Source organism: Macrosteles quadrilineatus, unplaced genomic scaffold (genome assembly GCF_028750875.1).
Source record: "Macrosteles quadrilineatus isolate MER2022 unplaced genomic scaffold, UCM_ALF_1.0 Scaffold_5__1_contigs__length_97177068, whole genome shotgun sequence".
In the NCBI taxonomy this organism is placed as follows: Eukaryota; Metazoa; Arthropoda; class Insecta; order Hemiptera; family Cicadellidae; genus Macrosteles; species Macrosteles quadrilineatus.
The window spans coordinates 96,273,440-96,288,159 of record NW_026542598.1 but is presented as its reverse complement, the minus strand read 5'-3'; the positions used below and the strand labels follow the sequence as shown (position 1 = coordinate 96,288,159).

At 33.7% G+C, this 14,720-nt stretch overlaps 1 protein-coding gene across 2 annotated transcripts in view; it reads left to right on the top strand.

The window, feature by feature from the left end:
- LOC128995900 (sex peptide receptor-related protein 2-like) overlaps positions 1-14,720 on the top strand; it is a 29,308-nt gene that overhangs the window by 4,411 nt on the left and 10,177 nt on the right. For both annotated transcript variants that reach the window (XM_054420946.1, XM_054420945.1), the window contains exon 2: positions 13,805-13,988. In XM_054420946.1, coding sequence (XP_054276921.1) covers positions 13,805-13,988 — 184 coding nt within the window. The remainder of the gene's footprint in view (positions 1-13,804; positions 13,989-14,720) is intronic.

Here is a 14,720-nt window from a genome sequence, read left to right as displayed (position 1 = left end):
ATCAATTATTATAATGCATCTTACATGTGAAAACTAAATACAAACACACACTAAACTTACGCATGGTGATATATGGTAATCAGCTTAACATGTCTGTCTCACCTGTAACAGAAAAATAAAGAATTATTAAAATTTCTTAAATTCAATTTTGTAAACATAGAAACATTTTAGAAAAAAAAACTACAAAATTTCTTAAGCTTGGAATTAAAAGTAAACTTTATATTACAAGGCATGTCGAATTGCTAGGAACATAATAATTAAACAACAAGGACTCATTTAATTTGGATTTAAATTCCCTACCTTTTTTCATTAGAAAAATAATTTTCTTAATATTTACGGTTTTCATGAAATTTGGCATTAAAGATTTTAAATGGCCGCCATTGAAACGGCTTGAGATATTGGAACGAAAGTTTGTAAGCTCTTTTTACCTATTAAAATACGCATTTATACTAATTTTGAAATTTGTATCTTGAAAAATGCTTAAGATATAAAATAATGCTTAAAAATATACAAACAAAGATCTATGCATTTGAGATCCATACTTATATGGCATTGATGTTTGTCTTAGCCCAAGGAAGAAATCCACAAAATATGTCAGGACAATTTGGAAACACCCTGTATTTTCTTTTCCTGAGACGCTAGGCACGAGCCTGGGATTGTTTTTCACATTACTTCAGGCTATACCTAGGGGTTGCGGCATCATCACTTAGATAAAGTCCATTGGTGATTTGGCGGGGATCGAACCCGTGACCTCAGGGACTGAAGTCCCGCGCTCTAACCACTACGCCAGCTCGCTCCCCGGATACACCCTGTATAGGCAAGGTGATCACAGGGTTAAAATAATGTGGGTGATCGTCTCAAACCATGAAAATTTTGTTTACATGCCCACTAAACTATTGTGTTTCTTTAAGTGATCTGTCTATGTGGACGCGCCAAAATGCAAGGTTAAAAGAGGCCGTCAACCCATTTAAAAAGTTGGATACAATGCAATATAACTCCAAATTGTGTTTTGGCCCACATAGAAACTCAGGTTTATGTTATTGAGAATCCGAGATATTTTCACAAACAAATAACTTATTGGAAAAGCAAAGGCAATCGAGAAGACAATGATAAATTGATGGTTGGATGGACCAGGGCGTGGCTTGAAATACGGTGTTTTCTTTATCTGACTGAATACGTCACTGACTTTAAGAAACGTATTTAAAGCTAATAAAACATCAACTTAAAACTATATAATAAATAATAATTACAGTAAGTCCAAACTTCAAAATACTGTAGCAAATTCCATATCTAATCTAGGATAATTAGATAGTTTCACAATAGAGAAGTGGTCGTGGTTAGACCAACTGTGAGTTATAGTTTTATATGTTTATGAACACGATAGCCCTTCCATAGTTAGATTAAAATCAAAACTGGTGAAGCAGCATCTAATTTAATGTATCCTCAAACCATCCTAATTTATAAAAAGAATGGAAAGTAATTGTAAAACCAAAATCAGACTTTTAGGCTAACTAAACCAACCCAATCGTCTACAAATATACCACCTAAATCCCAGGGTTTTGGTGATCAAATCCATGTCAAAAAACCAATGTAAATGTCTCACAATCAAATATTATTCACGACAATTTGCATTGTTTCCATAAACAAATTATCGAACCATTGTATATTAAAGTGACAAGAGGAAGATTTATCAGCTAAAGAACATTTCTACAGAAACATCAGTGATACAGTTAACAGTGTTATATATACAACAGTTATATAGTAAAACAAATATCTTCAAACTGCCAACCAATTAATGAATTATTTCAAAATTAATTTTCCTAATCAATTTCTTCCTACAGTAATATTAATTGTTACAAATCTTAGATAAGGTTATTAAATAACAAAAATATGGTTAACAAAATAAGAAAAACCGCGTTTCAACTAATTTCCAACACATTCTACCAACTATGAGCACAAAAAAAGTATTTACAGTGTCAAAACGTAACACTGTTTAAACTGTAATTTAGCCAACATTTCTAAAGCGCCCGAAACTGAGAGTCAATAATGGGCCTTGTTGAACGAGCTTTTAATTACCTGTGTGAAAAATAGCCGTGGAACTGACAGTAGGGACTAGAAGTGAAATAAACTGTTTGGCGCTGACTGGCCGTGGCCATAAACTCGGGCCGGACATTACAATAGAAAATTATGTTCCGTCACACGCTTACACGGGATTACATGAAAATGTAACGTATAACTTTGACCAATAAGATTAGGTGAACTTAACGTGTTTTATTTATTTTCGTTATAAAGAGGATTGTTTAGAAGCTAAATACCATAAAACCAGCGATTTCGAAAAACAATTTATCCAAAAGAGTAATTACTATGTTAGAAATCAGAAATTTTGAAAGCTGATTTTTAGCTAGCTGATTAAACAGTAGCTGACGGGGACTAATACTTTAATACTTTCTAATTAAATAGCGACCATACAAAGTAGGTATTTTAAGCCAAGTATGAATGGACATAAATAGAGGATGAGTGGCGCGATCTTGTATTCTTGTTAGTGACTAAAACCGACATATTCCTTAGACACAGCTGTTATAGCCCATGCAGCTAATGGCAACTAAGGGACCTACAGTTTATAGTGGAATCCGAACCACATTTTTGCCTTGGTAATTACGAATTGGTCTAATTATCAGGATAGTACTGCGGATAGTCGTAGTACTCACTCGTGCGGACGTTAATCCACACCAGGGAGTACCGCATCCACAGTGCGTGTCTATAAATATCCACAATTTATATATGCACGAATAGAAAATCGCAAAATATACAACGGATATATTTCTCTTTAATCTACTCCCTAAAAGAGTACTTTAATAGTTATTTACCTTACAAGTGTAGTAAGAGCGTTTTTACATCACGCTCTTGCGTAACGTGTAACGTACAAGATTTTACCTGACCCGACAATATACAGGAGGTTACGAACAATATTTTTCATTATCCATTTCACTCATCTTCTAATAGTAACCTTCATTTACAAACAAAAACTAGGTTAGGAAAATTCTTCAAAACATAACTCTTCTTCAAAACTCAAGCGCACAGCTGATTTCTAGCATTGAACTTCGTTGGCTCCATAGAGGTATATTTTTTTAAGTTAAGCACTCAATGTTATTTAAATGGGGATAGGGAAGTTCAACATGGCGGGTTAGGTAAAATAAAAGAACTTCAGAGTTTTATTATCTTTTCAGTAATGCATCTATTAGCTCAAGGGTTGCAATTTTCTCAGGCAAGCCGGTAGAACTCTCTTTGAAACATAGTTCATTACCAGCCACTTGCCTTTTCTTTATCATCGTGTTAGGATTTTATTATCATTTGATGAGACTAATCTTACAAAGGATTTCTTCCTGCAGGACGAACATGTTTTTACAAGGTACTGGATTAGAATGGTGTATGTATTTGTTTTGTTTTAAACGTCAGATTCTGAAACTGTGATGATAGCAGTTCATAAGTGCATATAAGTGTGATGGTAGCAGTCTATAAGTGGGTTTCTATTACTGGGGGAATGAGCCCGTCTAGAGGTAGAGTAAGGGGCTTCGGTCCCTAAGTTAACGGGTTCAAATCACACCAATCACCAATGGCGTATATCTATGACATAAAAACGTGACTCCCAATGCCTAACCTGAAATAAAACCTAAACTAAGCCTAGCGTCTTAGGAATTGAAGTGAGAATAAAAAACTATGGGACATGTTAAAAAATGATTTGTTACAAAACTTAGTATAAATGTCGTATGGCGTTTACAATCAGTCAAGATAATATTTATAGTAACTGCGTCAATCCCACTAAAACTAAAAACAAATCAAATTGAACACAATGAAATAGTTATTTGTGCAACTAGTGAGCAAAGTGAGCAATTGACTCAATCGAGAGAAATACTTAGGAATGGTTTATCGAGTGAGGCAATTGCACTTTGCACTCGAGTTGCACATTATATTTTTCCTACAGATACCATAAAACAAACAAATTGGTAATAAAACGTAACATATTTTTATACAGAAATGAACTTTTAATATGACATTTAATGATACAACAGTACAACAGCTGACCAGCTGATTTATAGCCAGTGCTGCCAACGTATTTCGTGCGCATACGACCTTGTCTGCATGTTACGCGCTCACTATTTCGTGCATTCACGTTGCAAATCTGGAGTGAGACAATGTTAACATTGTCTCACTGATGAGCGAATTGGCCAGTTTGCTTTCTCAAATCAGTGAGAGGACATGTACATTGTTAGGTAACTGTAGGAAAAAATTTGATCCTCACAGACCAAAGCATCGAGGTTCTACCATATCAATCCTCCATCTATCGCTAGAAATCTTTTCAGCCTATTTTGAGAAAAAATCGCAAATCCTTCCTCAATACTTTCCTTCCTTCAATAATAATAATAAATAATATTCCTTAATATTCCTTTCAAATACAGGATTTAGTCTAAGTATCTCCACAAAGGGATAAATCTTGCACGAGATTTGCTTGACAAGAAGCATCAGACGCCTGGATTGTGTGTATTCATGCTATGACAGCTGCACTTGCTTCCGCTCTCACAGCTGATTGAGAATGTTCTAAACATTCAACAACAGGATTAGATAAAACCTGTGCACCTGTTGCTCGAATTCGAACAATTGTAAAGTATTACAGGCGTTATTACAAAACTGATGACAGTCATAGTTTCCGATGACTTAAAAGAGGAGTCGACTCAAAGATAATGTAATCAATCACTCCACTCCAGTTATCGAAACTGAAAACGAACTCACTCTAAAAACGAACTCTTGTGAGTGTATCATGTGTTTACTATGAACAGCTGTAATGAATACATATTATTCGTCTGTATAAGTAAACAAAATCTTTTCTTCATAAGAAATACATAGGGGTTCTGATGGCCTGTGGGGCAAAGCCCGAGGACTTTTATTACAGAAATTAATGAAAGGGGGCGTCTACACAAAAAATACTTAATTTTGACACATCGTTTGTAAAAATCCGTCCATTATTAACAGAGGAGTAATATTTCGTAAAAATGACCTTCACGTATTATATATAAGGATGTAAGGACGTTTTCTTTTTTTGTGATTGAACTTTACATTATAAGACACTAGGCAATAGCCTAGAGCCGTTTTCACCTTACCTTGGGCATTATCGCCTGGATAAAATTGTTTTGTGATTGATGGGATTTACACCCGGGGCCTCGGGGACCAAAGTCTGCGCTTTGCACCTAAACCACATAGATGGCTTCTGGGGGCTCGCGGCATTACCACTTAGATGAAATCTTTTGTTAATAAGTGTGTTAATAGTTTATTTTTTACAATGAAACAGCCATTTGGGAAAAGAAACAATGTTTCAATACTCTTAAGTATTGTTCAAATCTTGATGGTTTCAAAAATATATATATGGTTTGAAAATAAAGTGAAAAAGTTTTACAAACACACTCGGTCCATAACAATTTTACATTAATACAGCACTATACATGCTCAATATAGAAACCGAAATTTATGCACAGACAACATGTAATTATAACTCAATTAGTAAATAGATGACACATTTGATTTGTTCTATTCTTGTTGTGTGCAACTATGCCGTTAAATGCAATTATGTTAAACAATATCTGCAAACCAGAACTCTGTGGTAAAGCTATTAGTAATGTGGATTAATTGGAACTCAATGTAAAATCGGTTTGGCCACGTAAATAGACTATGATGGTGATAATTATTTTCTAGGGGAAAATAGCACAACCACAACTTTAGAAATTAACTTTTAAATAAAAAAAAAATATTCCAACGTTTTGTCTCAGACCCAGTTATTGCAAATGTATCTATGTATTCTTTAGCTACCCATTCTTATTCCTACTATATCAGTAAGATAGCGAGGAGTACATTATACCTCTGACAATATTATCAATAGTCAATGAATATACTCTGTAAGGTTTCTATTTAAAATAGTAAAAACCTATCATAAACATGAATACAGTTACCTAAACGTTGAAACCAATAGTCATTCACAATAATATTTAAGCATATATTCGTAAGCATAATTAATATATTCACAATAAGTTTTATTATTTTTTAGTGTTCATTGTATTGTAGAGCTTACAAATCAACAAGTGGGGTTTATTCCATTAGTCTACAAACGTGTTTATGCTGTTTTCTTATCTTTAGTTACTGTAATATTATTTGCATGTAGTTATCAATAATATACAAAATACATGCAGTATCCAAAGTCAATGACAATAGTAATGAAATCTCAAACGCTAGAAGTTCATTAGAATTATTCTACAGCCAAGTTTCCACTAGGTTTAACTCGATTCTCATAAAGTTTCCAGCCAACTTACGGTCAATTACACTACTTTAGTACAATGTCTTGACAACTACGTTCGGTTTCAGGCCAACTGTAAGTTTATTTACACTTTGTAGTACACCACAGTTGGTGCCATCTTGTCAGAACACTGCCAGCATAGTTGACATTAATTATTAAAATACTAGTATACCGGTTGCTCGAATTCGAGCAATTGCTAAGTATTACAGGCGTTAAAAACGAATAACAGTCATAATTTCTGATTCTGATGACTTTAAAAGATTCGACTCGTAGATTATGGAAATACTCAAGATGTAGGCCTACATAACAGATCGATATAATCAACATTTCTTGTAAATATCTTATCATTTTTCAAAAGCTGATTTTTTGTGTTTTCAATAAATAGCCTTACTCATAGCCTTATTATGTTGTCCATAATAACGATTATAAATTCTAAAAAAAAAACATCATTTCTATTTCTTCTCCTTGGTGGTGTTCTATGACTTTCCTGTTTCCATAGTTTGGAAAATCGGATCTTTCAATGATTACTAAGAAATGCAGCACAATGTTAATTCAGTTTTCTTTTTAGTATATAAAATTATCCAGTCTCTCTCTCTTTTTTCCATTGTAATATTTACGCCAACCCAAGTGGTAAATATTTCATTTCAACCACTTCAGTAAATGTTTGTAGCAAACTGTCAAATTAGCAAACTTATTGACGGTTTACAATCAACATTATGTTCTTCTTCTTATTTTTAATTTCTGACAACAGCTGGAGTTTCATAACAATGTTTGTTTCCGATGTTAATCTTATGGAGAAATACGAAACTTTAAAGGGTCCCAGGGCCTCACTCTCTAATATTTTCCTAAAAAGAAAGTTTCCTGCACAACTTCACGTTACGCTCTTTCCAATGACACCAAAAACATGTCAATCGGTTCAGTAGTTTCGGAGGAGTAATTGTCTCAAAAATCCTGCTTGCGTATTAAATAAGTATAGATATAGGATACAAATTCTACTGTTTTATTGGTATCTTTGTTCACTATACCTTTACGTCCATGTTGTGAAAACAGACTTCTCCAAACCGTATGGTTAAAAAAGAATATACACCTATAAACTTTGGACGTTAAAACCCCAAATCTTACAATGAGTTCAAGCACATTCAGAATTTCTTGGGGTTCGATTGTTTTAGAATTCAACGCATTAATGGATCACGTGCCCCCCCTCCCCCTCTCTCTACTCCGAACTGTTCACAATGACATCAATAACGTACAGAAACCCTTGATCTATTGTCAAGACGGCTTTGATATATACGAATGTCGTGGCTGTTTAACTAAACAATACAGAGTTGGAATTACAGTAGTGAATTGTATTTAAATAAAGGTACATCTACAGATGTGTTTCTGAATCATGTTATTGCAACAGGTTCAACGAAGGGAATTCGCCACTTAAGATTCTTGCCTTGTAAAGCATTGACTCAAATGTATTCATTCCAATCTAATTTAAAAGTATGGTTGGTTTTATTTTTGTTAATAATTGGAAAATGAATAAAACTTCTTGTAGTTTTGAGCACAAACGTTAACTCAGAAAAATTTCCTTTTCTTCAGTCCCCTGAGGCTGGTTTGCACGACCTTTTCAATAAATATAATCGAATAAGTTATAAAAACTAGATCAATAAGTTTTTATGCTTCCAAATTTAAAAATAAATTATTGAGGATACAGTATAAAATTGTACAGTTTTCTGGCACAAAGAAATATGGTAAAATCCCAAAGAACCTAGCATCTAAATTACAATAATATAATTAAATTTGTCAATTAGGTAAATTTTGGTCCCCCATATATATTTCACTGTTTAACTGTACAAATACTTAGCAGCGAATTCTTACTGAACGAATAATTTTAGAGTTTTGTTAAAATAAAATGATTACCTTATCCAACCGTAGTGTCGGTTTGGTATGACGACTAGTTTCGTTTCTTAGAACTTCGTCGAGTTTGGTATGCAACCATCAATGTCTGATTTTGATTTTTTACACATACTCGCACATTAAATTACAATTTTACTACTATTTTTCCCCATTTGTCCCATTTTTTACTAACGTAACCAATAACTTTAGCAGGCAACGGTGTCTTCATAAAGAACCTACAAGAAAAATTTCAAACCCGTGGATTAATAATTGTGCATATAAGATCATCATAACATGTTCCCCACTTGCCAACCCCATACCAGTAGTTGAGCTGGTCTAACAGAGTTACAAGTAATGTATCTGCTACACAGAGCTAAGGGCTTGTTAGCACTGTTTGACTTTCATGTCACTGGTTTATCCCGTCTCATCTGATATTCCCTCAGGACTCTCCGACTGATGTCCCACTCTCCTGGCGATAATCACATGACCTCTTGACCTTGTATGTGTCCTTGCGTCTTGTAAGGACTTGGTTAAGTGTATGAGCGTATAACTTGTCAAAAAGGTTTTGTGGGTGTTTTTTTTTTTTTTTTAGTATCGGAATATTTTAAAATTTTTAAGGGATGGTTTTAGGCCTGTTTATAGATGTAAGTTTGAAATCATCATTAATGATACTCATTTATATAATAATTGATAACCATTCATTTCCACTCATTAATTTTTCATATCTATTTTTCCATTACAAAAAAGATATTTATTTTAAGTAGGTATCATTTTAAAAAGTGTTACACTTGTGAAACTTTCCCAGACAAACTATGTGTGCAGTCTTATCATTGCTGCGCTTTCACAAAGTTTAAGTTACAGTTTTGACCTGTTTTCATCTCGAAAAGCTAAAATGTTTTAATTTACTCGTGCAGTTTACTCCCTACATTAACCTTTTACAACTTTTCGTAACAAAAACTTATGTGAAGTTTCGATTCGTAAAATTATACGATACAGTATAATCACAGCTTGATGGCATTTCAATTAATGGATTGAATTAACTTCGACATATTTAACAAAAAAGAACACAATATTGCGCTTTTCATTCGACGATATTTAATATAGTTGATTAGTATCCATTTACAGAACCTTTAAAACATTTTCTATACAAAACAAGATCAAACTATTTTTTGAAACAATTGATTTATTTTAGAATAGCTAAAAATAAAATTGATATTCAATTTACTAATTTCAGCGAATTATTAACATTAAAAAAGGAAATTATATAAAATATGTAAGTAGTTCAAAAATGGCTGGGCATAAATACGATCCCAGAAACGCAACATCGATTAGGTACGATTATTATTTACATACACATAACTAATATCTCAATAATTGTATTATATTGACATCGTCACATAACAGAAATGGTATTAAATAAACCCTCTTGATAATCAGAAAGTTGGGAAAAGAGGCTCAGCAAAGAAAAAATGAAAAAAATATACAAATCTACAAAAATATAAAACCTATCAAATCATAGTTCTGCTTAATGGAAAACATTAATAAATATCCCCGCCGCAGCGAATCTGCAGACCTGATTGGATTTACACTAAAATATGTCCTTTAAAATATCACATTTACTCCCTATTTAAATAGCATTAGTTTAACAAGTACTTCCTCTAGGGACCTCAAAATGAAAAAAGTAAATCGGTCCTGGGTCCAGGTCTTACCATGAGTACTACGGTAATAGCTTATTCCCTGTATGGGAAATTCGCTAAAAATGTCACATGAAATGTATTAACAGTATGCGTTTTAGATTGACTAATAAGTATGTCTATTTTAATAATGGAAATTGAAAAGACCATTAAAACATTAATTCTGATGTATAACTGTGCAAACATATTATTTTACAGTATTCAATTTATAAATCAAATACCTATTTATCATACAACAAAAGTATTATAGGAAATAATCATTTAGTTTAAGCTTTCTTTACCTCTACTGACGTTATGTGAGGGGAGTGTTTCAACGCACAAAACACTAACTTTACTAACTTCTATTCCCATCTCATTCATGTTAACTACAGAACCTCTACTGGATAATGGAATTGATAAACACTAGATTAAACCCGGAACTGTAGTGTTTAATGAAAACGTTAAGTACACACATGGTCTGAGAATCTAATCTGCGTAACATACGCTTCTCTACTGTTTGCGTCAATAATTTGAAGCTCATTTGGCAAATGAGTTTCTACATGAAGCTCCAACTCAGGAAAGCTCATTGTGAAACACTGATTGTTTTCACAACTACCATAATCATAGTTGGATGGTGCCGAGTATATTTGGTTCAAATTTCAATGAAATTAAAGAAACGATACGGCCAAAATAATACGAAATAAAATACATTTAACATTTTTTATTTACCATCTTAATGGATTAGCTGCTAATCATTGAAAGGTTAGCTTCAGGTTTAACAGTTTAGATTAGGCGTTTTGTTATAAACTTTTTTTGTTACGTAACATTTTAAAACCCAATAAAATAATCGATTTATAAACAAAGCTTGTTTTTACCAATGAGCAAAAATTCCTAAAATATTCCCCTAATTAAGAGTAAACCATAAGCATGGGTAATTGAGTCTGATAAGCGAACTCAAACTGAACAAGCTCAAGGGACACATCAAAACATGCTTCATATTTTACGATAGTATGAGGTGTTTACTATTCAAATTAAATTACGAAACGAATTATTCGAAATGTTACCTAATGTATTTAAATGATTGTAAATTCATTGTATTGCTTCAAGGTTTCCGAAGAACTGATGAAATACTTTATTATAGCCACATTACTTATTTCTTTTCATATAGAGAACAATCTATATCGTGTTAGGGGTTTAAATGCATTTTTCATATTTTGAATGTTTCTTTCGATAAAATAAAGATTATAAAGGTATTATTTAATCACTTGCTCCCCAACCTGTGTATTATCTAGATTTTCAAGTCCCTGGTATATAAGTAGGTTCACAAATAAGATATAGGATACTTCCATGGTGGCTAAAAAAGTGACAGTTGTAAAGTAAAATTAATATTAGAAAATAATATCACTGGCTTTATATACTACGACAAATCAGAAATAACATCAAGCTGAAATAATATCAGGCTTGGACATGACATATTAGAAAAAAATATTTTATGAACCAGCAGAATGTTTAAATAATAATTATGTTCAGAGCTACAGATATTGTTTGGTTATGTTCTGACAAGAGGTATTGCTAAATTAATTCATAGGTCACGGCACAATTTGTATAACAGCTTGTATTATTAGTTATTACACTATTTCAATAAGATTTTCAAATTTATTTTCTATTAAGGATAAAGCAGTTTTCTTTATGACTTAGAATCAATATATTCATCGGCGAATTACCTACAAAGTAGCTCCGGCCAAGCGTACTTTATTGACTGACAATCTAATAATCTCGTTTAATGTTGTTTATATTTCATTTCCTAGAAATATTCGAACGGGCACACAGCTAGTTTGCAATACATTTGCAATGACAAAACTCAAGATTAAGGGCTGTTTTTATTTATGTGCCTTTTTAAATGCGCTTTTACACAAGAAGACACGAACCTTGGTATTATTTTGCTTAATGCTTTGACAAATAATTTGCCAGGTGCTGTAAAAAGTTAACCTTCCCTTACAAAACTGTTGAATGAGTGGATAGTGGGGAAAAGACCAAGCTATAAAACGTTTACTCAAAAGAGAGAGTATAATAAGTTAAAATCCGTCTCGACCTTGATAACTCCATATATCGTACTAGGATGATCGTTTGAAACTGTAATGTCTATAATTGCTACTGAAATTCTTCAAACAACCGAAAAGAAACTAGATGCATGTTCTACAGCGGCGTTTACAGAACATTAAATGTAATTATTGTCAAGTGAATGGCTACTTTCAGTCCATTTGGCTAGTTTAATAAACTCGCTTGCTAATTTGTTTGCATACATTTTCCACAGTTAGTTAACCGATTTTTTAGACAACTGCACCGATATTAAGCTGCACTATTACGTAGCTAGGTTGAAAAATGACTTAATCAATTTTTTTATTTTTACAATTAGTGATAAAAGAATTTTACTAACAATATCAGGTTGTGAAAAAAGGTCAAACATGATCTACCCTAACTGAAAAAAGATCTTGGTCAACCCATCGAAAATATTTTTTAATCTCATTAAATCTGTCAACCATTACTACCTTTACTTCGAAAAGAATAGGTTGTCACAAAAAACTTGATTGACGACAGAATCCTCGAAAAGATCTTTCAAACTCACAAAAAAGATACAATAAATCATAACTGTCTCCGTAACGAAAGGGAGGCAGAGAATTGAAAGCGTTTGAAGGCAATTAATGAAAGTTGAAATGAATATAAACGCGCTCAATCGGCGAATATCAATGTTGAAACGTCAGCTGTATCGGATTAGGCGCGTCTTCGAACTGAAACTCGCTTTTGTTAATGGTTTAGTGACAGTCCGTTGTAATGGTAAGATGTCGGTGATATAATTTAAGCCTTTATCGAATCAAAGTTTTAACAAGGCGTTGGAATTTTAAGGTGAGTTTAAATGATATGATTGATAAAGATGGTTAAAATATTGATCGTTTAAAGTTTTTCGAAGTGTATTAAAAATAGCTGGTTTACAATTATTATGATATCTTTTGACACCTTTTAACTGTGGACTGAATTATTTATTATTACTGCACTGTACGAATTTAAGTGATCTCGTAATTAAAAATACGTTTTTCAGGGCCCCTTACCCAATTTTCAAATTCTGAAAACCTTTAATTTAATTGGTAGTGTAAGGATCTTTGTGGATAATTTTCAGTTTGTTTTTGCTTGATAACGTGTTTAGTGCTACTTCGACCTGCTGTCCACCACAATCATTAACATAAACACTCGAACATGCTGTTCTACACAAACTTCAAAGCTAAACACTCAATCAAAATGCTGTTTAACAGAAACTTTTACATCAACACTCAACTTCTTTTTCAACACCACGTTCAACATCGGCACTTAATAAATCTGCTCAACACAAGTATTAAAAGTATTAAAAGTAAAAGCATCAACATTACCACTTAATCAACAGGTTGGACACAAACCTTGCAGAAATCCCTATCAACTAGTTATTATACACACTTATAAATCCACACTTGATCAGTCTGCTGTTCAACGTAATCAACACTCAATCCAACTTTTGTCCAAAAGTAACTTAAACATCCAACACATTGTTAAGCACTACAATTAAGACTCAGTTCGCCATCCCTTAGATACCTATTTCTACGTCAACACTCAATACTGTGGTCCAATGCAAACTTCGATATTAACAATCAATTTACCATATTTCCAATGCATACAAAATCAACAATATATCCCCATCCAGTTCAACTCCTTCAAAAAACTATACAGGTAAAAAAGAAAGTTAAATACTTGATACTACCTCACTACGTCAACTTCTGTTCCACAAAGGTTCAACACTTAAGTTCAAACAACCCAAAAACAAAAATAAACAACCTACAACTCCCGTTCAAACACAAACATTCAAACCTCTTTCATGTTCCAGGCTATACAGACAGAGACGGTGAGCGAAATAGTGATACTTCAGCACTACTTCAACCTCCTCTTCAACACCAACTTCGGCATCAACTTCGCTCTCTACTGCGTGTCCGGCCAGAACTTCAGGAGAGCGCTCATCTCTCTGTTCTGTCCGCGCATGCGCAAACGCCAGGACACCACGCAGGTCACAGGTCAGCCACATCACATCACATGACCGTCACGTAACGCATGAACCGTCACCCACCGTAACGTCCTAACGGTCAAGTAGGTCCACTGTACATAACTCATGTGCGAATGGCATGATCTGAGTAGCCTGTGACACGACGTGGCGGACGATGTGGCAACGTCGCACCGCCGGCCTACACACTCCATAGTGCTACAGCTCTCGATAGGTATGCGGCGTTGCCACTTTTGTCTCGCAGCGGCGCGTTAGAGGAGGCCATGTATGAATACGTTGCAGAAGAAACTCTTAAATGCACAATAGTGATGCGTATTGCGCTTGTAGTTTTCACATACATTTTAAGGACTTCCATGCCAAAGATGTATTTGGTATGCACTAAGTTCTTCCGATGGCAAGAGCTCATTGACTGAGACAACCCTATTGGTTTCAGTTGTATGAATCGTTGACTATCTCTACAAAAACCAGTAGGTTTGTCTTGGACAGTAAACCCCGAAAATCACCGTTGACGAAGAGTTCTGAAGTTGAAGCGACCTCTTCCTCCTTCCACTCAGAGAAAAAAAGCAATTGGCCGTAACATCATAATTTCGGAAGATCTTGACAATGGAACTTTTTGTCATCGGAAAATCTTGCCATTGTATCGTATATTAATCAGTAGAATTGTTGTAGAAATAAAATGTTGGAACTAATTAAAATTTTAAACACCGTAGCTTTCTTTCAGTAAATTAAGATCACTCCATTCGCA